The 24,481-nt window shown below is 40.6% G+C and overlaps 1 protein-coding gene across 1 annotated transcript; it reads right to left on the reverse strand.

Annotated features, from left to right (window-relative positions):
- Window positions 1-6,459: 6,459 nt before the first annotated feature.
- On the reverse strand, window positions 6,460-24,411 carry LOC106573820 (retinal homeobox protein Rx1). Its single transcript, XM_014149178.3, has 4 exons — window positions 24,084-24,411; window positions 19,031-19,417; window positions 12,551-12,804; window positions 6,460-11,399 (listed from the first exon to the last, which is right to left on the reverse strand). Exons 2-4 carry the CDS (start codon window positions 19,302-19,304, stop codon window positions 10,956-10,958), a joined length of 972 nt encoding a protein of 323 aa, XP_014004653.1. The 5' UTR covers window positions 19,305-19,417; window positions 24,084-24,411; the 3' UTR covers window positions 6,460-10,955.
- Window positions 24,412-24,481: the final 70 nt, after the last annotated feature.

Here is a 24,481-nt window from a genome sequence, read left to right on the forward strand (position 1 = left end):
TAAAAAAAACACCATCACTGATAAAAGGTGAGCCCATTGAAATAGTGGAGGAGTACAAATACGTTGGGCTAGTCAGTGACAACAAGCTATCCTGGGATCATTTTACTGATGCTATTTTTAAGAAAGGCCAGCAGAGACTGTATTTCCAATGGACACTGCACTTTTTTAATTTTGATCTAACCATCATGGTTCTCTTTTATGAATCATTGATTGAGAGCATTCTGTCCTACTGCTTGACATGCTGGTTTGGGAATGTCAAGGTTGCACAGAAAAATAGGTGGGCAAGAACTGCCATCTCTCTACCTGGGCAGATAAAGGCAAATAAAATAGTGGTTGACTCTTGCCATCCACTCCACCCTGAATTCCAGCACCTTCCCTCTGGCCATAGGTACAGACTACCTAAGGTAAAAAAAAAAATAGGGCCAAGTACTCTTTTATTCCGAATGCAATTCTTCAATTTAACAAAAAATGTGCTCTTAGCACTTGCACTATGAAACTGAAGTTACCCTGCCTATTTGCTTGTAAATATCCTTTGCTATTTATTTACATTTTTTAGATGTTTTATGACTGCTGCAAGATGAATTGCCTCTCTGAGGACAATAACGTTTTCTGAATCTGAATAGACTAGTGAGTAATAAGCCATACATTGATATTAATAATCTCAGCAAATTAGTTGAATATAGGAGATGTTTTCCAAATTCCAACCAAGTCCAGCCTGGTGGCCAGAGCAAATACACTTGCCAATTGGTTCACAAATGTTAATTCAAGTGGATATAAAATGGAAAACCAATATTTTGAGGATGAGATCTTTCATAATCTAGTTGTGGGGTGAGGAGAATGCATGTGGATTATATTTTTGGATTTACTATAGTGTCGACTGAATAGCTTATCTGTCTCTCCTCCCCCATGATAGATTATAGTGTAACCAGATTATACAAACACAATGAGCAGACCAATTATATCAGGTGTGTTTTCCTGAACAATTCCCGCACAGTGCATTACGGTGTGTGTGTGTTTGTGTGTGCGCACATGCATGTGTGATCTACATTCGAAACAATCTGGGATTATCGGGAGGTGTTTCACGTGCATTATAATAATTGTTCTAAAATAGCAGAGCAGAAGTGACAATCTCACACCGAATGTATAGCAGGCCCTTGCAACAGTTTATCCCAATGTGTGCTTTCTGGTGAATGAGTGCCTATGAAGGTTTACAATAAGATACACTACAATACCAAAAGTATGTGGACACCTGCTCATCGAGCACCTCATTCCAAAATGATGGGCATTAATATGGAGTTTCTGTATGGACCTCGCATTGTGCACGGGAGCATTGTCATGCTGAAACAGGAAAGGGCCTTCCCCAAAATGTCCCTAGCAGGGCAGAAATTTGATGAACTGACATGTTGGAAAGGTGGCATCCTATGACGGTGCCAAGTTTAAAGTCACTGAGCTCTTCAATAAGGCCATTCTACTGCCAATATTTGTCTGTGGAGATTGCATGGCTGTGTGCTCGATTTGATATACCTGTCAGCAACGGGTGTGTCTGAAATTGCCGAATCCACTAATTTGAAGGTGTGTGTGTGTGTGTGTGTGTGTGTGTGGGGGGGGGGGGGGCGACAACAAACACTGGCACCAGCCGACATATCCTCCGCTCACAACCCCCTCTCTCACACTGACTTCCAATTGTGTCATGCGAAAAAGCTGTGTCCCATTGAAAAGCAATCAAACCCAATTAATTCTGCTCCTTTCCCTTATTATCCCCACTGAGGAACGCGTCCTCCCAATCAGCCTGTTAACTCCAGCCCTGGGCCCTTTAGAGGCAAAGGAGTAAAGAACAAAATAATATATTGTGCAATTATTTAGTCGTTAGAGACTTAATTGTTCTTAATGAATACAATAGGTCTGTGAGTAGTAACAAGTGAGTGAGTGATTCATGGAGTAAGCCTTATTTATTTTTTTTGGTGCGCTCCACTAATCTTGCCGGTCAGCCACCTTCGGGTTTCCCATCTTTATTCCATTGCTGTAACCATTTTGAGAAATGTTGTCTTTTGTGTTTACAGAGCATAAGATACGGAGATAACAAGGGTCAACGAAGAGGGGATCCGCAACACAAAAAACTTTACAGATTGGAGAACTGTATCCTTGGGCAAAAGACAGAAGCATCATGTGAGAAAAGACTAATAATGATGCAATACATATGTATACACAGTACCAGACAAAGGTTTGCACACTTACTCATTCAAGGGTTTTTCTTTATTTTTACTATTTTCTACATTGTAGAATAATAGTGAAGACATCAAAACTATGAAATAACACACATGGAATCATGTAGTAACCAAAATATATTTAATATTTGACATTCTTCAAAGTAGCCACCCTTTGCCTTGGTGACAGCTTTGCACTCTTTTGGCATTCTCTCAACCAGCTTCATGAGGTAGTCATCTGGAATGCTTTTCAATTAACAGATGTGCTTTGTTAAAAGTTAATTTGTGGAATTTCCTTCCTTACTGCGTTTGAGCTAATCAGTTGTTTTGTGACAAGGTAGGGGTGGTATACAGAAGATAGCCCTATTTGGTAAAAGACCAAGTCCATATTATGTCAGAAACAGCTCAAATAAGCAAAGAGAAACGACAGTCCATCATTACTTTAAGATATGAAGGTCAGTCAATACAGACCATTTCAAGAACTTTTAAAGTTTCTTCAAGTGCAGTTGCAAAAACCATCAAGCTCTACGATGAAACTGGCTCTCATGAGGACCGCCACAGGAAAATAAGAATTACCTCTGCTGCAGAGGATAAGTTCATTAGAGTTACCAGCCTCACAAATTGCAGCCCAAATAAATGCTTCACAGAGTTCAAGTAACAGACATATCTCAACATCAACTGTTCAGAGGAGACTGCGTGAATCAGGCCTTCATGGTAGAATTGCTGCAAAGAAACCACTACTAAAGGACACCAATAAGAAGAAGACTTGCTTGGGCCAAGAAACATGAGCAATGGACATTAGACCGGTCGAAATCTGTCCTTTGGTCTGGAGTCCAAATTTGAGATTTTTGGTTCCAACCACCGTGTCTTTGTCAGACGCAGAGTAGGTGAACGGATGATCTGCGCATGTGTGGTTTTCACCGTGAAGCATGGAGGACGAGGTGTGTTGGTGTGGGGGTGCTTTGCTGGTGACAATGTCAATTATTTATTTAGAATTCAAGGCACACTTAACCAGCATGGTTACCACAGCATTCTGCAGCGATACACCATCCCATTTGGTTTGCGCTTAGTGGGACTATCATTTGTTTTTAAACAGGACAATGACACAACACACCTCCAGGCTGTGTAAGGGCTATTTGACCAAGAAGTATCAAATCAAATTTATTTATATAGCCCTTCTTACATCAGCTGATATCTCAAAGTGCTGTACAGAAACCCAGCCTAAAACCCCAAACAGCAAGCAATGCAGGTGTAGAAGCACGGTGGCTAGGAAAAACTCCATAGAAAGGCCAAAACCTAGGAAGAAACCTAGAGAGGAACCAGGCTATGAAGGGTGGCCAGTCCTCTTCTGGCTGTGCCGGGTGGAGATTATAACAGCACATGGCCAAGATGTTCAAATGTTCATAAATGACCAGCATGGTCAAATAATAATAATCATAGAAGTTGTCGAGGGTGCAACAAGTCAGCAACACAAGAGTAAGTGTCAGTTGGCTTTTTCATAGCCGATCTTTGAGAGTATCTCTACCGCTCCTGCTGTCTCTAGAGAGTTGAAAACAGCAGGTCTGGGACAGGTAGCACGTCCGGTGAACATGTCAGGGTTCCAGCAGGTCTGGGACAGCAGGTCTGGGACAGGTAGCACATCCGGTGAACAGGTCAGGGTTCCATAGCCGCAGGCAGAACAGTTGGAACTGGAGCAGCAGCACGGCCAGGTGGACTGGGGACAGCAAGGAGTCATCATGCCAGGTAGTCCTGAGGCATGGTCCTAGGGCTCAGGTCCTCCGAGAGAGAGAAAGAAAGAAAGAGAGAATTAGAGAGAGCATATTTAAATTCACACAGGACACCGGATAAGACGAGAAATACTCCAGATGTGACAGACTGACCCTAGCCCCCCGACACATAAACTACTGCAGCATAAATACTGGAGGCTGAGACAGGAGGGGTCAGGAGACACTGTGGCCCCATCCGATGAAACGCCCGGACAGGGCCAAACAGGTAGGATATAACCCTACCCACTTTGCCAAAGCACAGCCCCCACACCACTGGAGGGATATCTCCAACCACCAACTTACCATCCTGAGACAAGGCCGAGTATAGCCCACAAAGATCTCTGCCACGGCACAACCCAAAGGGGGCCACCAACCCAGACAGGAAGACCACGTCAGTGACTCAACCCACTCAAGTGACGCACCCCTCCTAGGGACGGCATAGAGTAGAGTGATGGAGTGCTGCATCAGATGACCTGGCCTCTAGAATCACCCGACCTCAACCCAATTGAGATGGTTTGGAATGAGTTGGACTGCAGAGTGAAGGAAAAGCAGCCAACAACTGCGCAACATATGTGGGAACTCCTTCAAGACTGCCCCAAAAGCATTCCAGGTGAAGCTGGTTGAGAAAATGCCAAGAGTGTACAAAGTTGTCATTAAGGCAAAGGATGGCTACTTTGAAGAATCTCAAATATAAATTATATTTTTATTTGTTTAACACTGTTTTGGTTACTACATGATTCCATGTGTTATTTCATAGTTTTGATGTCTTCACTATTATTCTGCAATGTAGAAAATAGTAAAAATAAAGAAAAACCCTTGAATGAGTAGGTGTGTACAAACTTTTGACTGGTACTCTATACTGTATATATTTTTTTTAATGAATTGCAGGGGGTCAGTTATAGAAGCGTTCCCAACACTCGTGTGAGGACAACACAGCATGTTGACTATAAATCACAGACACACGGAAGACCTAAACTGTGTTGGGCTCAGATTCAAAATGTGAACGACATTGTGGGAGATGGTTGGATTTTGCACAACAAAAGCTTCTACGTTGATCTGCTGCTCTTTTCCCATGCTTTTCTTTGTGCCACTCACTCCAGCTCAACGCATGCCTACCCCGGCCCCGGCTGAGCCGTGCCAAGATGTCCAGCAGTCAGTGTCTGCTCAGGCCCGGCCTGGCCACTAATCCCTGAGCTGTCAGAGAACCCCGCTCTGAACTCATCCTGGTCCTCAGGAAAAGGCTCTAATTGGGAGATTTTCTACATCATTAACCCTGATGAGCACCCATCCCACCCTCACTACAACCGTTCTCTCTCTCTCTCTCTCTCTCTCTCTCTCGCTCTCTCTCTCTCTCTCTCTCTCTCTCTCTCTCTCTCTCTCTCTCTCTCTCTCGCTCTCTCTCTCTCGCTCTCGCTCTCTCTCTCTCTCTCACTTCTACGCTCTCTCTTTCTTCTTGCTTCCACACTCACACTCTTGTCTCTCTCTCTCTTTCTTTCTCTCTCTTGCTTACACTCTCTCTCTCTTGTTCCCTCTGCCCCCTCCACCCCACCCCCACTCTATCCCCTCATGATTAGGATGTCCTCCCACGGCAAGAGAAAAATTGTTTTACAGTGCAGTTTTCTCATCCACACGGTGTTGTTTGTTTGAGAACACTGGATAGATAGGATCTCCAAGAACAATATAACAGCATGTGTGCAGTGAGCTGTTCTTTAATGATGAGAGAGACTACTACTTGTTGCCATCAAAGTAAATCCTGTGTTATTAAGAATCCCCTATAACCACACTACTTCTGAAGATTAATCTTTTGGCTTACTTGTTCATTTGATTGCCAAATCCTTACACTTTCTCTAACAAAGTTTTGCTTAGAATCAGTCAAAGGACGTGAGTCATTAAATTACCTCTATAAAAAAACACCAGGTAGTTGAAATTTATAACACACACAGATCCAAAAAGAACCTTCATAGCAAAATCAAGTTTTTTTCCAACATTCCCCACACTATTGTGTTCACTCTTTTTTGGCCCCAGATGGCCCCGATGAGAGGTTCTCCTGGGCTCCCATCTGACAGGGAGTGTGGTTCACACGATGGGGAGGCGAGTGCGCCAGGACCAGCCCACTGTGAACATGTGCTGCAGCGGCAGCGCCCGGGGCAATTAGGGAGCAGTGGTCCCTGTAGCCCGACCCCCCCCCCCCCCCCCCCGGGAGCCTGATTGATTGGAGTCTCATCATTCTAACGGGCTGGCACCATGCCACCAGCCAGGGATCAGGGGACATGAGGGTGTAGAAGGGAGGCTACTATTCACTGTGTGTTAGATCCCATCTCTATCCTATCCTCTATACTATAGTAAGCCTACTGCTACAGTGCTGTATTATACTACTTCAGAAACCGTACTGTAGTGTCAACCATTTACATTAAAAGATTACAGTAGATCGATATTCACAGTCAGTGGATTTATAGAGTAGGTAGGATAACGGAGCCAGAAGACAAAAATGATATCAAACTATATTTGTTTATTTTTTAAGTAGATATTACATTTTTCCAGAACATAGACATCAACACTTCAGACAAAATCAAAGTAAACAGTAGTAGAACGAGAACACATAACAAATTGATTGTTATACAGGGAATTAAAAAGTGTCCTGTATATTTTCAGATATAAATCTAAAATGAACTTCTCAAGTTTCTAGTGCATTTTTTAAACAATATCTAAACTTTGGCTTATTCTTGGACTCAGTACCACATGATGAACAAACATTTCTAAACATATCTTTTAATGTGCAAGCTAACCCTGTTTCTCTGTTGGGCGTGAGGTTCCAAAAATATCTGACAAGAGTTAAGAGCTAAAGACAACAACATAAAACATAAAAACTAGACAACTGCAAGTAAATTATGAAAAAATTAACAGCCTATTTACAGTTGAAGTCGGAAGTTTACATACACCTTAGCCAAATACATTTAAACTCAGTTTTTCACAATTCCTAACATTTAATCGTAGTAAAGATCCCCTGTCTTAGGTCAGTTAGGATCACCACTTTATTTTAAGAATGTGAAATGTCAGAATAATAGTAGAGAGAATGATTTATTTCAGCTTTTATTTCTTTCATCACATTCCCAGTGGGTCAGAAGTTTACATACACTCAATTAGTATTTGGTAGCATTGCCTTTAAATTGTTTAACTTGGGTGAAACATTTCGGGTATCCTTCCACAAGCTTCCTACAATAAGTTGGGTGAATTTTGGCCCATTCCTCCTGACAGAGCTGGTGTAACTGAGTCAGGTTTTTAGGCCTCCTTGCTCGCACACGCTTTTTCAGTTCTGCCCAAAGATTTTCTATAGGATTGAGGTCAGGGCTTTGTGATGGCCACTCCAATACCTTGACTTTGTTGTCCTTAAGCCATTTTGCCACAAATTTGGAAGTATGCTTGGGGTCATTGTCCATTTGGAAAACCCATTTGCGACCAAGCTTTAACTTCCTGACTGATGTCTTGAGATGTTGCTTCAATATATCCACATAATTTTCCTCCTAATGATGCCATCTATTTTGTGAAGTGCACCAGTCCCTCCTGCAGCAAAGTACCCCCACAACATGATGCTGCCACCCCCGTGCTTCACGGTTGGGATGAGGTTCTTCGGCTTTTTCCTCCAAACATAGCGATGGCCAAACAGTTCTATTTTTGTTTCATCAGACCAGAGGACTTTTCTCCAAAAAGTACGATCTTTGTCCCCATGTGCAGTTGCAAACCGAAGTCTGGCTTTTTTATTGCGGTTTTGGAGCAGTGGCTTCTTCCTTGCTGAGCGGCCTTTCAGGTTATGTCAATATAGGACTCGTTTTACTGTGGATATAGATACTTTTGTACCTGTTTCCTCCAGCATCTTCACAAGGTCCTTTGCTGTTGTTCTGGGATTGATTTGCACTTTTTGCAACAAAGTACGTTCATCTCTAGGAGACAGAACGCGTCTCCTTCCTGAGCTGTGCGACGGCTGTGTGGTCCCATGGTGTTTATACTTGCATACTATTGTTTGTACAGATGAACGTGGTACCTTCAGGCGTTTGGAAATTGCTCCCAAGGATGAACCAGACTTGTGGAGTTCTACAATTTTTTTTCTGAGGTCTTGACTGATTTCTTTTGATTTTCCCATGATGTCAAGCAAAGAGGCACTGAGTTTGAAGGTAGGCCTTGAAATACATCCACAGGTACACCTCCAATTGACTCAAATGATGTAAATTAGCCTATCAGAAGCTTCTAAAGCCATGACATCATTTTATGGAATTTTCCAAGCTGTTTAAAGGCACAGTCAACTTAGTGTATGTACACTTCTGACTCACTGGAATTGTGATACAGTGAAATAATCTGTCTGTAAACAATTGTTGTAAAAATTACTTGTGTCATGCACAAAGTAGATGTCCTAACCGACTTGCCAAAACTATAGTTTGTTAACAAGAAACTTGTGGAGTGGTTGAAAACGGGTTTTAATGACTCCAACCTAAGTGTATGTAAACTTCCGACTTCAACTGTATTAGGGCATAATTAGCAAAACAACAATGATGATAGTGAGAGTTTATCATTGAAAATACTTTGGAAAATTCACAGTAAGTTGGATGAATTGACAAGTCTGTGGTGAGTCTGCAACTTTTTCAAACAGTTGTTCTCTGTTAGTCTGGCACCAAAGACATTTAGAGTTTCCTTTTAAATCAAATGCTGCCACAATATCAATTTTGTGTGAAGGAATTGATTTCCTTCATATTGTAATTGCATAAAAAATATCACTGAAATTAAAATAATTAAAGGTTATCCCTCGCGCATATTCAATTACATTAGGATAAATAATGTTAATATCTGTAGAAAGTCTCAGAAAAATCTAAATGCTAAATTATTTTCCATCAGAAATTATTAATTCTACCTAGCCCTATATATGACATATTGTAATTTTACAATGTGCAGTATACAGGGGTGGTTGAAGTAAAACATTTTTTACCATACACAAACCAGTTAATGGGGACCCAATCTCCCCAATGCCATATTAAATATACATGCAGTCATTATCAAAACATAATGCCACAATGGACCTGTACACCCCATGTAGTAGCTCATCTCTTTGACGTAGAATTACAAAAAAAAACATTCATGATAAAATAGACAATTCATGCTCTTTTTTAATTCCGAGAGGCCTATTTAGTGCAGTCTGTGACCATTTTCCCCCTCGAACTTTAGACAAAGAAGATGGTCTTGGATCAATTGTGCCAACAAAGACAAAACTATATGGGGTGACATCAGACCATTCTCCTTCTGCTGCTCTGCATGTACGCACAGTGACGGAAGGCCAAGCTGCCTTCTACAACAGCCACTGAGACAAAAATAGGTTACTTTAGTGGCCTCTTCGCTCTGTCCCCCTGTCCTCTTCCAACCCCTACTGTGTGAGAAGGAGGTCGCTTGGCTTCCATTCTCTCTCTGTACGAGGCTTACACCATAGAACGCTCTGTTTGACTGACCCAAACATGTTTAGCAGCTCCAATCCAAAACTAAAACAGATATTTTCTTCCTCAGTTAATCAAGATGTCACACACTGAGGGTGCCATACAATTCAGAGATTGGATTTTGATATGTACCACTCCTCAAGACCCATTCTCAAGGAGCAAGAGCCTCACGTTGTTTGACCTGCCAGCACTTCTGTGAAAGAACTTGTTGATATCAGTATGTGTGCTGTTGGGAGTGTTTGTGTGTATGCAGTCTGGAGTTAGTCTCAGGACAATCATCATTTAAGTCAATTAAGACTAAATCACTTTCAGTTGAGTTGATTGAGTGTTAAAAGATGTTCACGTCTTTTCAAATTAAATAGCATGACAGATTGTCTTACGCATCCTCAGCTGAAAGCGTACTCCAGCCAGAGCCAGGACATATCAACCATGACCCCACAACCCACAGTGTGGACAGAGGCTCTCCACTGTAACTGCAGTTACCACAGACAGAAATATAGTGTTCACCGTCTTCGGGGAGGTGGCCCTTGTTTTCTTTTTCTCCAGGTGTTGAAATAACCTGACCATCATAACTAGATGAATGATTATGTTTTTCAGGGTCATAGACATAGTGATTCACACCGCCGCAACCTTCAACTACTATTATGGGAGACATGGCATGTCCATTCACAAATACTGAGAGAATGACTGGTTAATTGACCCATAACAGCCATGACAAATTAGACAATTGGATTAATTTAAAAAATACACAAACCTTAATTGTGACCGTGTGTGAGCACTCTACAAAATGTACTTTGTGAAAGGATCTGGAGGGGACTTCATTATTAGATTCATGGCTAACAGCAAGGTACAAAATATTAAAACTACTCTTACAAAAAGTTAAATAATGAATAACAAAATTAACACATGGACAGTCTGAGTTATCTGCATTACAAACTGAACCAGCGTGTACAGGGTTTGCATTTTTACAGGAATACTGAGGAAGTATTTGTTGCCTTGGTTACGGCATCCAAACTTTGAGATAAGGATCAAAATCAAAAAGTTGCCATAAAGGGCAATTAGTGTCTAGTGGAATCATTGTTCCAGTTGCTTCATAAAAGTTCATCTTAAAAAACAACATAAAAAATCAAGTAACACTTGTGTCTCGCTGCCTTCCACCATAACTTAGTTAACTTGAGCAGTCCTTGCAGTCCTTTTGGAAAATGCTTGCTTGTTAATTTACATTTGCGAGGCCTTTCTTGACATTCTGAGTCATATGGTCCTTTCTGGATGGTGGCACACAAAATATGCATCAATTTCCAATCCTTCACATTACTAGTAGAAAAGGAACTCAAAACAGAGACTAAGAACCATTCTAATATAAAGGTCGCTGGTGCTGGAAATCTTAGATATATCAGGAGTCATAACTGTGCATTTCTTGGTGCCATCACTGCAATCCTGTTGCATGGAAAAAGGCATTAGCATGGACCCAAAATCCCAATCATGCCTGGAAACATAGTGTCAATATCCCATCACATGGGCTGCCAGGTTTTGTCCATGGACTGGATGTGTTCCTTGGCTTTCATCCTCAGCACTGCGATGCTGGAGCTCCTCTGGTCCACGTCCTCCATTGGATACTTGTCGGTGAAGGGACCAGAACACTGGTACGGAGGAGGTGCCATGGATTGCATCCCCTGTCCCATGGGTGGAGGGCTGTTGAGGAAGCTGTTGCTGGGGTAGCCTCCCTGCAGTCCCTGGCCTGTGCCCATGAAGCCTGGGATGCTGTGAACTGGGGTGGCGCTGGACAGAGGAGAGGTCAGCCAAGGGTCCAGGGGGAGGGAGTTGCTCATGGGTCCCATATTGCTGTGCATGGGCGGCCGGTTAAAGGAGAGCATGGGTGAGTCGTGCAACTTCATGGTGGTGGCGTCAAGCTTCTCCTGGCGCCTCCATTTGGCTCTGCGGTTCTGAAACCACACCTAGAAGGTAGAGGGTTTGAATTTATAGGGTAGAGTATTTACAGCACAGAGCATTTCAACTGATGCCAAATGGTATTAGTTTAGTGCTAATATTAGCATTATCAAGCTACCTATTTTGGAGGCTTGGTATCAAATAAATTAATAAACTATTATTGAATTTAATTGTTCTGAGACCAGTTAGCGTTGCAAAATTCTGTATACTTTCAATAAATTCTCAGTTTTTTCCGAAATCCCAGTTGGAATCAGGAGGGAGTAAGCAGGAAATCCCGAATCCTCCAACCAGGATTTCTGGAAAACCAGGGAATCTATTGAAAGTTCCTGGAATATTGCAACCCTAAGAGACCTTTAATTGCCTTGACCTACACGTTTACCCTCCACCCTTGGCTTAATCTACTTGATGATCCTTGCCCTAGAGAACCTGGGACCCGATCCATTGTCAGCAAGGCTTGGACAGTGACACTTGAACGTTTGGCACCTACTGGAGCCTCTGAGCACCTATGGGCATGGTAATCTGCTGATGTGGAGCATCTTAGAGGCCTTAAGTAAAATGTCATATCATTACTCAGCAGCAGAAGACCGTAATGTTAATGAGGCCTGTGTGCACAACAGCTATAGTTATATTTACAGCATGAGGTATTTAACCTGTAAAGGCCAATCTTAAATCATTTCAACCTGCTTTAATACTTTGCCCTTAGAGTCTACTATAAGACTTTGCCCTCTGCCATGCTAAGACAAGCTTCTGATGTCTATCCTCAGAAATCCAGAGACCTGAGCCATTGGGGACACGACATGGCTTGCTTTGTCACTTGTATTTATAGTGCAACGTATGCTGTGAGTGACCCCGAAGCTCCTAAGGATCTAGAAATCTGCCCTAAAGTCCTGCATCACTCATGATTATTATCTAAAGATTGAAAACATGTATTTCTGACCCAGTGATGTTCTTTATTCGAAAACATAAGCAATTTGTCCACTGTATTCAGCTCTAAACAACTTAACTAGGGGAAAAATTTACATTGGACCAAGGTTGTACCTGATCAGATTTGTACAAATGTGAGCTCACTACTGACTGCTGTTGTCACAATGATTTGCTAGAAAGTTAGTTGACCAGAGCACAGCACAGTACCAGTAACAATGGTGGTGGACAAACCTACCTGAACTCTGACTTCAGGGAGGTTAACCTTCATGGCCAGCTCCTCACGGCTGTACACATCAGGGTAGTGGGACTTCTCAAAGGCACGCTCCAGCTCGTGCAGCTGGTAGGTGGTAAAGGTGGTGCGGTTGCGTCGGTGCTTCTTCTTGGGCCGCTCTTCCTCACAGGGCTCTGGACTCTTCCCACCGTTGCTGTCCACATTCTTCCTCAGCTCACTCATGTCCCCATCACACTTATCTGAGTACAGTACTGAATCTGTAGAGCCGATAGGGAGAAAGAAGAGATTCACATATGCTTAATCCATTAACAAAGTTACTTTGACTCCTTTTGATTTACCCAAACAAGCTTGTTTGACTTTCTCTGTAAATGTAAGTTGTTATTTTTTTAAAGCTTTACCCAGTTAAGTATCCTTAGCTTGTTAGCCAACTGTTGGCTTTAGGCTCCCCTATCATCAGCCATATGTTATGTCTAATCAACATGTCTGTCTTTGCTAGACAGAGATTTTTCACAATTTCTGTAATCACGTGTGAGTGAATAGCCAATGGGAATGACCATTCAATGAAAGGTCTAGCTGTTGAAGGGTTAGGGTTGGACAAAAGCTGAAAACATGGGATATTCAAATGAGCTCCACAACCCATTAATAACTTGACCAATGTATGTTCTGACAACTTTCCAGTAGAGCACACATTGATTTGACACCTGCAACAATAGGCTACTGTAGGTCAATGAAGCTGAAGTTGACAAAAGGAGGTTGACCAATGTACTTCAATGTGACACTTAAAAACACCCCTTAGCAAATTGATGGAGATTAAAATTGTCTGTGTTAGACCTATAGGCTGGTATCTAGGTTAGCAGTAGCACAGTACAGAAAACCAGTGGAGAAGATGAAGAGGCAATCCCAGGTTCCTGTAAATCTAAAGAAATGGATATCATCAGATATGGATATGTTGTAGTTTATAACGAGTCATGTCAGATTACAGTATGTTGCACGTGTCAAAGCAGTGTGTCTTACTCTATGCATGCAAAGACAAGTTGATTATCCTTCTGCCTTGTAACAAAGCATACTTGCACAGCATACAGATGTAGGATCTTAATTTGAGCCAGTTTGCTGCAGCATGAAAGTAATCCTGCAGCAATAGGAAATGTGAATTGTTATGTGGATTATAATTAATGGACATTTTTGTAAGGGTTGATGTATTTTTCGTAAGGGAAAATCAAGTCTGACATTTCTAAGTGGAAATTACAAACTTCAGAATTATTTTTAAACCTCAAACACACTACAAGTTTGAAATTTCCTGCATTGCATTTCCTGCAACAGGGTGATCAAATTAAGATCCTACATCTGTACGTGGCACTGACTTGCTAAGGCCTTCACTGCAGATTTCCCTCTTCAGAGGGAAACAGATGCAGCCTGTTATTTCCTCTGATGGCGTCCACGTATACGTAACTCTAATCTACGTAGGACATTCATTTGTATCAGTTTCATAATCAGGAGAATACTGTAAACATTACAAGGAAATGGGTAAAGCCGTAACATGCTGTCAATGTGCTGAATTAGCCTTAGTCAAAGGGTAATCAAATTAAAATCGGGCACAAAGATGACCATCAGATCAGTTGCCCCCTCTACGAATCTGCCATCATAGCAGTGATCTATGCATTAGTCCTGTACTGTATAATAAATTATCGGTAAACAAATGATCTATTGGGACACTTCAAACACGTCAATTCTGTAAGTTTCCCCAGACATAAAAGTAAGAGTGTGTCAGTTTGGGTTAATATTGTGGGTGATATTCATTATCAGTTCCCATTGACCACATAACTTTATAACTGCCCATTTGGCACATGGAGGGAAAGGGATTCTTTGGGGGCTTCGTTTTACAATACTTAGCCAAAACTTTCTTGCACCGTCACCAAATCAAATATGGCTAGCCACAGCCCAGTTCAAACCCATGACCCAGTAGGAACCAACTGTAAACCCACTAGTGGATTCCGACCGTTATCAAATCCTGCTAAATGAATCTTCATATCAAACCAGTGCCTGATAGAATCCGGACAGAAAGCCAAGCAAAACCTTAAATTAACAGACAGGGGCAGCTAGAAGTATTTTGGGGTCCATTGATCTTTCTCTCATTAACAGCCTATGACAATGCCCATAATGACACAATGGAGAGGTCAGGCTGGGTTCAGTGACCAGTTCACTGCCTGTCAGCCTGTTGGAACCACCCGTCTAAAGACCTTGACATGTTAACAGTCCAGCAGTAAACCTCAATGTGGAGGGAACAAAGTGATGCAATGTAGTACGAAGTGCCCATTCAGACGGAACAGGGATGACTAACAAGTTAGTTATGTGTTAAGGACATTTAAATTAGTACGGAATACCAAGTGCTCAGTTGGTAGAGCATCTCACTTGCATCTCCAGGTTTGTGGATTTCATTCCCACGGAGACCAATACGAAAGAGCACGAAAATATATGCACTCAGTACTGTAAGTCGCTCTAGATAAGGGCATCTGCTAAATGACTAAAATGTAAATATAATGTAAATTAAACATTAATGATAATATTTTATAGTCAATTGGTACAACCATATCAAAAGACATGAGTCATGACAAATGCTGATTTGTGCTGCATGTTTCACCAAACTTTTCGTTTTTTTGATCCCATGTAACTGCACTACTGTACAATATCATGTGTCCAACAGAAGATTAGGGGAATTCCACAAGGGAATAGGATTTGGGATGAAACACCCTCACCATTTTGTTTTGTGGTTTATCTCTCAACATCAGCATGATTTCAGTTTTTACAAGGTACAGCAACATGTCATGTACAATACCCCTATGCAGATACAACATAATGTGAGAGAACCAGACTGTCTGCAGGGCTACAACTCATGCAGCCATTGAGGTCATTGTTGCCTCAACGCATTGATGCAAATGGAAATAATAAAATCTTAATGACTTAAGTAAATCATTACATCACTAAAAGGGAATTGTGCAAGTTCAGGCGTCCTCCTACGCACTTTGTGGTCCACTAATGAGAAATTAAGGGTTGGTATTAAAGGTTCGGTTTTGTTTTTTCCATTGGTTGGACATTTGCACGTTGAACTCGCCAATTGGTGTCACTTCGTTAGTCAGTATGTGATACACCTGCACTGATCTCATTAATCAGAAGGTGTTGTGATATTTAAGAGCCCAGTGCTCCAGTTGGCTTGAGAGATGTGGAACCTTTAGTTGGCTCTCCCTATTTGAGTTCAAAAAAAAAAAAGCGATCCTATATCTGATCTTCCCTGTTTTCATTTTGCTCTACTTTTTGGATTGCTTCCCATGATATAATTTGTGGAAAATTCCAACAGGAATCTGTTCCAAAAACTTTGTAAATAACAAAGATGCCAACAAACAACACATACAAAGTAGCATGATCAATTCACCTAGCTAACTGCTGAATAGGCATCAACTCACCACATAGCTTATTCTTATTTTTGTTTAACCTTTATTTAACTAAGCAAGTCAGTTAAGAACAAATTCATATTTACAATGACAGCCTAGGAACAGTGGGTTAACTGCCTTGTTCAGGGTCAGAATGACAGATTTTTACCTTGTCAGCTCAGGGATTCGATCTAGCAACCTTTCGGTTACTGGCCTAATGCTCTAACCACTAGGCTACCTGCCGCGCCATTAATGTTTGTCCATAGGCTACCAGAGTGAGGACAGACATTTTTCTGAATAAACGTGGTGAGTGAAAAACGTAACAAAATTGCCCACTCCCTACCTGGTATCTTATTCTGCCACTATACAACTTTGTATGCTTTGTTTGTTGGCAACCTTGCTATTTACAAAGTTTTTGGAACAGATTCCTGTTGGAACGTTCCACAAATTATACCCACCCGCTTCCCATCTTTAAATTTGGTGTGGGTTTTAATTTTGTTTGCCTCTTGGGCAAATTTTGTGGCCGCTCATGGTGGGTGTCTTTCAGGTCCCATTTGCTGCTAATCAACTTTCAAACCTCTCCTAGAACTCCACCTGTTTCGTTGTGGTTGTTTTTTGTGACTCTTTTTTAGTTCCCTCATCTGTTTGAGCGGGAACAAAAACAGCTGCACTCAAATTAGTATGTTTGGTATGGTTACACAAGACAGAAAAATAACGAAAGTAGAACATCTAGCAACCCCAAGCGGGTTGCATGTTCGAATATCATCTGACAACTTTAGTATTTTTGCAACTACTTACAACTTTTTTTTGTTATTTTGCAACTAGTTAACATGTCGGCTCTTCCCCTAACCGTAACCCCAGTGTTGCCATCTCTCACGCTCACATGCCACACCTCTTATTTCTCACGCATTGAAAAGATTACTGCTTTCATTTTCTAATTCATTCAGTGCGTTCTTTCAACCGTACCTACAATTCTACATCACGAGCATTATAACCGCAGCAGCTTCTCCCAAGATAGACATCATTTTCCTGCCACTGCACTGAACCGCGGCAGACTGAAGTGTCTGATTGGTTTAGTAAGGGTCCAGGACCAAGGGGATGTGATGCAAGTTTGCAAATAAAACACCCTCACGGTTAGAGTGGAGCAGGCAGCCACGGCAGACTGGATAGGCACATTTGTTCTAATCTAGGCCTACTTAACCAAGTATATGAACTCAATTTTCAAAAGAGCAGCATGGCAACTTGTAGTGTGGTTTTTACACAATTGGCAACATTATTTGTGTCACTCCTGTCCCAGAATGCTTCCTTTGACAGCATGTGATACTAGTGATTTAATCCACCAGTCACATGAGCCCAGATCCATAGTCTATATTATTCATCTTGTTTGGTCGGTCATTGGCAATTTAGCACTAGGTTCATTAGGCTGTAACATCAAAAAGGTAGCATTCAGCATACATTTTGGCAGAGTGACCTGATTTGTCTGACTATGAACATGATTTTTCCCAAACTGATTGCGAACCCAAATGTGTAACTGATTCTCGTAGGCGGACAATACATTGAAAGATAATTTGGGTTGGATGTAAGGGCAGACTTTGGCTACGTCATATTGTCTTCAGGAGATTTTCTTTTGAATTAATTTGGTCTTTCACGATAGCTGATGTAAGTCATTAGAACAATTCCGATCCCCTATAATGGGCTAACATATATAATAATTAGTGTGAAAGAACAATACTGTTATTCCCCATACTGCTATTATTTCATTTGTATTAAAAAAATATATTTGGAGATGGCAATGCATTCTTGTAAAATTGAAGGAGAGCTATATATATATATATATATATATGGATTATTGTAGGCATTTATGGACAGTGTCGAATATAGGCTACATAAAATGAGAAAAGGCTATTTTGAAATACCCCTTTTCTCAAATATCCTGTTTTGTCATTTTATTATTGTGCACAAGCTGCTAGACAGAAATGACAGGCATAAATGCAAAAGATCTTGCCTATGTAAGATGTTGGCAAGGGTTTACAAGCCTCAACCACCCGAAGATTGATATTCATTAGATTTTTCTTGTATGTGGGGTAATTTGTAAAAATCAAATATCACATGAACATATTCAAACCCAGAGGATTTGGGAAACATAAATCCGGGGTGGCCTAGCCTCTTGGAGAGCTACCTCTATTTTAAAGGGATGAATTACATGTTTGTTTCTTGTGGACTAGGAGAGACTGCAATCCATCCTATGGTTAGCCACTGCCACCACCTGTTAATATTAGCATTTTCTAACAAAAACCAATGTAAATCAATGTCCCTCAATTAGCATACTCTAAATTATGCCCAAATAATCTCAAAGTATCTTCAAACCAAGTGGACCCCCAGACTAGGGGATGGAGCCACTGACATTCACGATAGGAAATTTCACTCCAAGCTATCTTCAAAAGTTGCCAGCCCTGTAACCCTAACCTTACCTAGCTAATGTTAGGTACCTAGCTAACGTTAGCCAATTGGAATTCGGAACATATACGTTTTGCAAATTCGTAACATATTGCACGAATTGCAATTCATAACATATACGAATTGTAATTCGTAATAGGTATGAAATGGATGATGGACATCCACAAATGAATACATACAATACAAAACATATCATACTAATTGGAGTATACCGGATTTACATCTACTATGTTACGTCTACCCCCGAGTCCAGGTTGGAATAATGTGAGCAATATCTCTCATGCCATCTTCCCCTATCCATATTGTAGGTGTAAATGTTTTAGAAATGTATTGTGTGTTATTATAATGCCTATGACAGATACATTTTCCCCTTGGGCTGATGGTAAATGAAGTAAATTCCTTGCACTTATCCTGCATTAGCTGCTTTCTACATTCAACATGTTCCTATCAGACGGGGCTTGATAACTTATGAAGACCAGCAAATTTGTCAGTGTGTTATGGCCTTATCTGACAACTTTAGCCATGCGTAAATGCCACAGAGTCAGAACTGTGATGTACAGTTTGCCCAGTGGAGTGTTTATCTCACTACGGGGAGACTCACCATGGTAGGACTCCTGTTCTGAGAGGTGCCCATAGGGGTGTGACAGGTCCTGCTTCCCAGGGTCCCCCAGGCCATCCATGCCCACTTTGTGTGGTCCTGGACCCTCAGAGGGAGTGAGCAGGGGGTCCTGGTCTTTACTGAAGCCCAGGATGACATCAATGCTGTGGACACGGCCGCCCATCGCCGCCCCCCCTCCTTTCACCATCTCGTGGAAGTTACTGGGCGAGAGGCAGCTGTCATCCACCACACTCATGGTATCCAATGATAAATGCATTCGAACGTTCTGACACTTTCTCTATACTTTAGCAGGGAAAAGTAGACTTGGCTCAGCTTCGTGAAGGAACAGGTCCAAGGATGAGTTTTAAAGTGATGTCCTCCACAAGTTCTCTGCACATGCAAAACACAGTCCAAGTCATCACATGATCAGAAGCCAGTCTGCCGTTTAGTAGAGCCACATGAAAATATTCCAACACTCTCACAACCACTACTATTCTGATGATAATAATATATAATCATTTGATTAACATAGTCTATTCAATATCAACAAAATATCAGAAACAAAATGGTTTTGAAACTCTGAGCAATAGTTAAAGGGGTATATGGTATGTGTGTTTATCAAAATATGTATCGATCACTGGAGTTGATCTTTTAATGAGACATATTATTCAATTAATCAAAAGCAGATCATGAAAGACAGCCTCTTTATTCTATTGCATAAACTCATTATCAAGCATATTGAATGCAATGAGATTGATAGATGTGTGATTGATGTGATAGACTTTACTATATTATGGATACTTCTACGAAAATTGTCTTTCCTGTCCCACCACCAGGAAAAACACTTAAAAATGTCAGATAATGTCACAAAATGTGTTTTTGTTAATTGTTATTTGTTAACAAAACATATGTAAGAGAAATATATTTTATATATATATTTTAAACAGTATACCATAGAACATGGCAATTTGATGATTAATTTGGTAATTTCATGTAAAGCCTTCATGTCAAGCTGGTATAAAGGATTTGGAGACAGGCGCAGGAATACGCAATAGCGGTTTTTAATACACCCAAAACAAACACGCATACAAAAACACTGGGCTGTACCCAAACAAAAGAGCGAGGGTAAAGCTCGTTGAACGACATGGGACGATTCCTGTAATTCACAATATACAGTTGAAGTCGGAAGTTTACATACACCTTAGCCGAATACATTTAAACTCAGTTTTTCACAATTCCTGACATTTAATCGTAGTAAAGATCCCCTGTCTTAGGTCAGTTAGGATCACCACTTTATTTTAAGAATGTGAAATGTCAGAATAATAGTAGAGAGAATGATTTATTTCAGCTTTTATTTCTTTCATCACATTCCCAGTGGGTCAGAAGTTTACATACACTCAATTAGTATTTGGTAGAATTGCCTTTATATTGTTTAACTTGGGTCAAACCTTTCGGTTAGCCTTCCACATGTTTCCTACAATAAATTGGGTGAATTTTGGCCCATTCCTCCTGACAGAGCTGGTGTAACTGAGTCAGGTTTGTAGGCCTTCTTGTTTGCACACACTTTTTCAGTTCTGCCCACAAATGTTCTATAGGATGAGGTCAAGGCTTTGTGATGGCCACTCCAATACCTTGACTTTGTTAAGCCATTTTGCCACAACTTTGGAAGTATGCTTCGGGTCATTGTCCATTTGGAAGACCCATTTGCGACCAAGCTTAACTTCCTGACTGATGTCTTGAGATGTTGCTTCAATATATCCACATCATTTTCCTCCTAATGATGTCATCTATTTTGTGAAGTGCACCAGTCCCTCCTGCTGAAAAGCACCCCCACAACATGATACTGCCACCCCCGTGCTTCACGGTTGGGATAGTGTTCTTCGGCTTGTAAGCGTCCCCCTTTTCCCTCCAAACATAACAATGGTCATTATGGCCAAACAGTTCTATTTTTGTTTCATCAGACCAGAGGACATTTCTTCAAAAAGTACGATCTTTGTCCCAATGTGCAATTGTAAACCGCAGTCTGTCTTTTTTATGGCGGTTTTGGAGCATTGGCTTCTACCTTGCTGAGCAGCCTTTCAGGTTATGTCAATGTAGGACTCGTTTTACTGTGGATATAGATACTTTTGAAGTTATTTATTTCCAATTTAAGAAGTGTGGTTTGAGTTACAGTGGTCACCATCTTAGATATTATATAGTTTCTGCAGATTTGTCACTGGTGTTACCATCACTGGTGTTACTGTTCCTGCTGCTTTTAACAGAATAGTTTGAAGATTTGTCACTGGTGTTACCTTCACTGGTGTTATTATAGAGATGTGTTTTTTTAAGTAAATTATTACTCATCCAAAACATTTCTTAATATTATCATTAACCCTTCTGTCTTTGATTATTTATGCAAATTATGTAGTCAAATTACATTCTGGAAAGCCTGAATTGTCATTAAAATATAGGTAACTCCAGTGACAGAGGCAACACAAGCATTTTTTACAAATGTAATATTAAAATATTAAAATATATTAAGCTGTTATTTATGTTGATTTACATTGTTAAGGGGTTTAATGAACTTTTATCTGACATATTTTTGTTGAAAAAAATCCCCAATCATTTATATATTAAATATACAGTACCTATCAAAAGTTTGGACACACCTACTCATTCAAGGGTTTTTCTTTATTTTTACTATTTTATACATTGAAGAAGAATAACACTGAATACATCAAAACTATGAAATAACACATATGGAATCATGTAGTAACCCAAAAAGTGTTAAATAAATCAAAATATATTTTAGATCCATCAAAGTAGCCAACCTTTGCCTTGATGACAGCTTTGCACACTCTTGGCATTCTCTCAACCAGCTTCACCTGGAAGGCTTTTCTTGAAGAGTTTCCACATATGCTGAGCACTTGTTGGCTGCTTTTCCTTCACTCTGTGGTTCAATTCTTCCCAAACCATCTCAATTGGGTGATTGTGGAAGCCAGGTCGTCTGATGCAGCACTCCATCACTCTCCTTCTTGGTCAAATAGCCTTTACACAGCCTGGAGGTATGTTTTGGGTCATTGTCCTGTTGAAAAACAAATGATAGTCCCACTAAGCGCAAACCAAATGGGATGGCATATCGCTGCAGAATGCTGTGGTAGCCATGCTGGTTAAGTGTGCCATGAATTCTAAATAAACCACTGACAGTGTCACCAGTAAAGCACCCTCACACCTCCTCCTCCATGCTTCATGGTGGGAACCACACATGCAGAGATCATCCGTTCACCTACTCTGCGTCTCACAAAGACACGGTGGTTGGAACCAAACATCTCACATTTGGACTCATCAGAGCAAAGGACAGATTTCCACCGGTCTAATGTCCATTGCTCGTGTTTCTTGGGCCAAGCGGTCTTTTCTTCTTATTGGTGTCCTTTAGTAGTGGTTTCTTTGCAGCAATTTGACCATGAAGGCCTGATTCATGGAGTCTCCTCTGAACAGTTGATGTTGAGATGTGTCTGTTACTTGAACTCTGTGAAGCATTTATTTTACCTGTAATATGAGGTGCTTCGATCACACCAACAGCGTCATTGCATTTTGGTACACCAGAATAACATTCATTTCCAATGAAACGCTGCGTTTGACATGCAGCATTGCATTGTAGAGGCAGTTGCAGTGCGTTCTGTGTGGTGCATACGTTGGATTTATTGAACGTATGCGTCAACCTGTATGCGTAGACGGCTTGACAGAAATAGTAGCAGAAGGTGAATGTTGAACTTTTGTTGCATACATATCCAGATGATGCTGCGTACTATTTTGCACAATGACGCTGTCGTTGTGTTCGAAGCGTAATGAACTTACCCTCTGCAGCAGTCGTAACTCTGGGTCTTCCTTTCCTGTGGCAGTCCTCATGAGAGACAGTTTAATCATAGCGCATGATGGTTTTTGCGACTGCACTTGAAGACACTTTCAACATTTTTGAAATGTTAAGTATTGACTGACTTTCATGTCTTAAAGTAATGATGGACTGTCATTTATCTTTGCTTATTTACGCTATTCTTGTCATAACATGGACTTGCTCTTTTACTAAATAGGGCTACTTTCTGTATACCACCCCTACCTTGTCACAACACAATTGATAGGCTCAAACACATTAAGAAGGAAAGAAATTCCACAAATTAACTTTTAACAAGACACACCTGTTAATTAAAATGTATTCCAGGTGACTACCTCAACACTTTTTTGGTTACTACATGATGCCAAATGTATTATTTCATAGTTTTGATGTCTTCACTATTATTCTTCAATGTAGAAAATAGTAAAAATAAAGAAAAACCCTGGAATGAGTAGGTGTGTCCAAACTTTTGACTGGTACTGTATATATATATATATTTTAATTGGCTGGTCAAAAGGACACCATTGTCGTAGAACCACCCAGTATTACTGTAACATGTCAAATCAAGTCTATTCCAGTTGTTCTCTGAAATATCTTATTTAGGCCTACATATATTTAACAAGTTTATAATGAGATTGACAGGTCCACACCTTGAAGTTTAGGACAATAGTTCAATTTGATGGAGAGAAAAAAAACATCTTCAGGCAAAATATGGGTATAAGGAACCATATATAATTTTTTTTATTGTCATAAATGGCTTTGTACAGTAGAGATAAGAGACTATTTACTGATTAAATATGCAAAAACGTAAATGGCCCAAATGTGAAATTGAATTAGGCTTTACATATTAGAAATGTGCATAGTTATATTGTATTCAATATATATAGTTGAATGACATTCAAGAGCACACGTTTAGAGTTTATTTAAGCACTAGTATCATTACTGTAGTAAAATATACAAATTAGCCTACAATGCAAAGTTCTTAAAATGCACAATCTTTGTCTTTATTTTTCACTGATACTGTAAAACAATTCTATACTCTGTGGAAAAGAAGCGTCGTTTCCAATGCTAACAACATTCTCACTGTGAGTGTCCATTTCATAAGATTTAAATGTACTATAGAGACATTCTGTAGTAGGCTAAATGTCACAACAAAGGAAAGAGTCATTTCGGGTTTGAACCTACCTCTGAAGAAATGACGTGCGTTTAGCACAGACTGTCAAAATTCCACCTGTTTCCTCCAACACTGCACTCTTCAATTACTGAGGCGGCTCATGCCGTCGTCCTGTACACTGCGAACCAAAGCCGCGCAAGTCTCACCCCCGGTCTATTCTTGGCTTCCTTGCATCTTCTCTATATTCTCTCTTCACAAACAGTGTGCATAACATGCTGACACATAAAGTGTGTGCGTAAAACAAGCTTGACAACTAATGTGGTTTTGTTGCAGGCTATAACTTAGTCTTTCCAAAACTCAGAGAGAGTAGTTCTGGTGGTGCTGGTGAATGGAAATAAAACGAGGGGATTAAAGAGGTTTATTAATTGGAATCCTTCCCCTTTAAGAATGATTGACAGTTGTTTTCTAG

Source organism: Salmo salar, chromosome 16 (genome assembly GCF_965601325.2).
Source record: "Salmo salar chromosome 16, fSalSal1, whole genome shotgun sequence".
NCBI lineage: Eukaryota > Metazoa > Chordata > Actinopteri > Salmoniformes > Salmonidae > Salmo > Salmo salar.

Bases quoted from the DNA above. Each gene is read 5' to 3' on its own strand.
- LOC106573820 (XM_014149178.3), bottom strand. From the start codon at position 19,304: ATGCATTTATCATTGGATACCATGAGTGTGGTGGATGACAGCTGCCTC. The intron at 12,805-19,030 runs GTGAGTCTCCCC...TCGGCTCTACAG, and splicing joins AGAACAGGAGTCCTACCATG to ATTCAGTACTGTACTCAGAT. The intron at 11,400-12,550 runs GTAGGTTTGTCC...TCTACCTTCTAG, and splicing joins TCCCTGAAGTCAGAGTTCAG to GTGTGGTTTCAGAACCGCAG.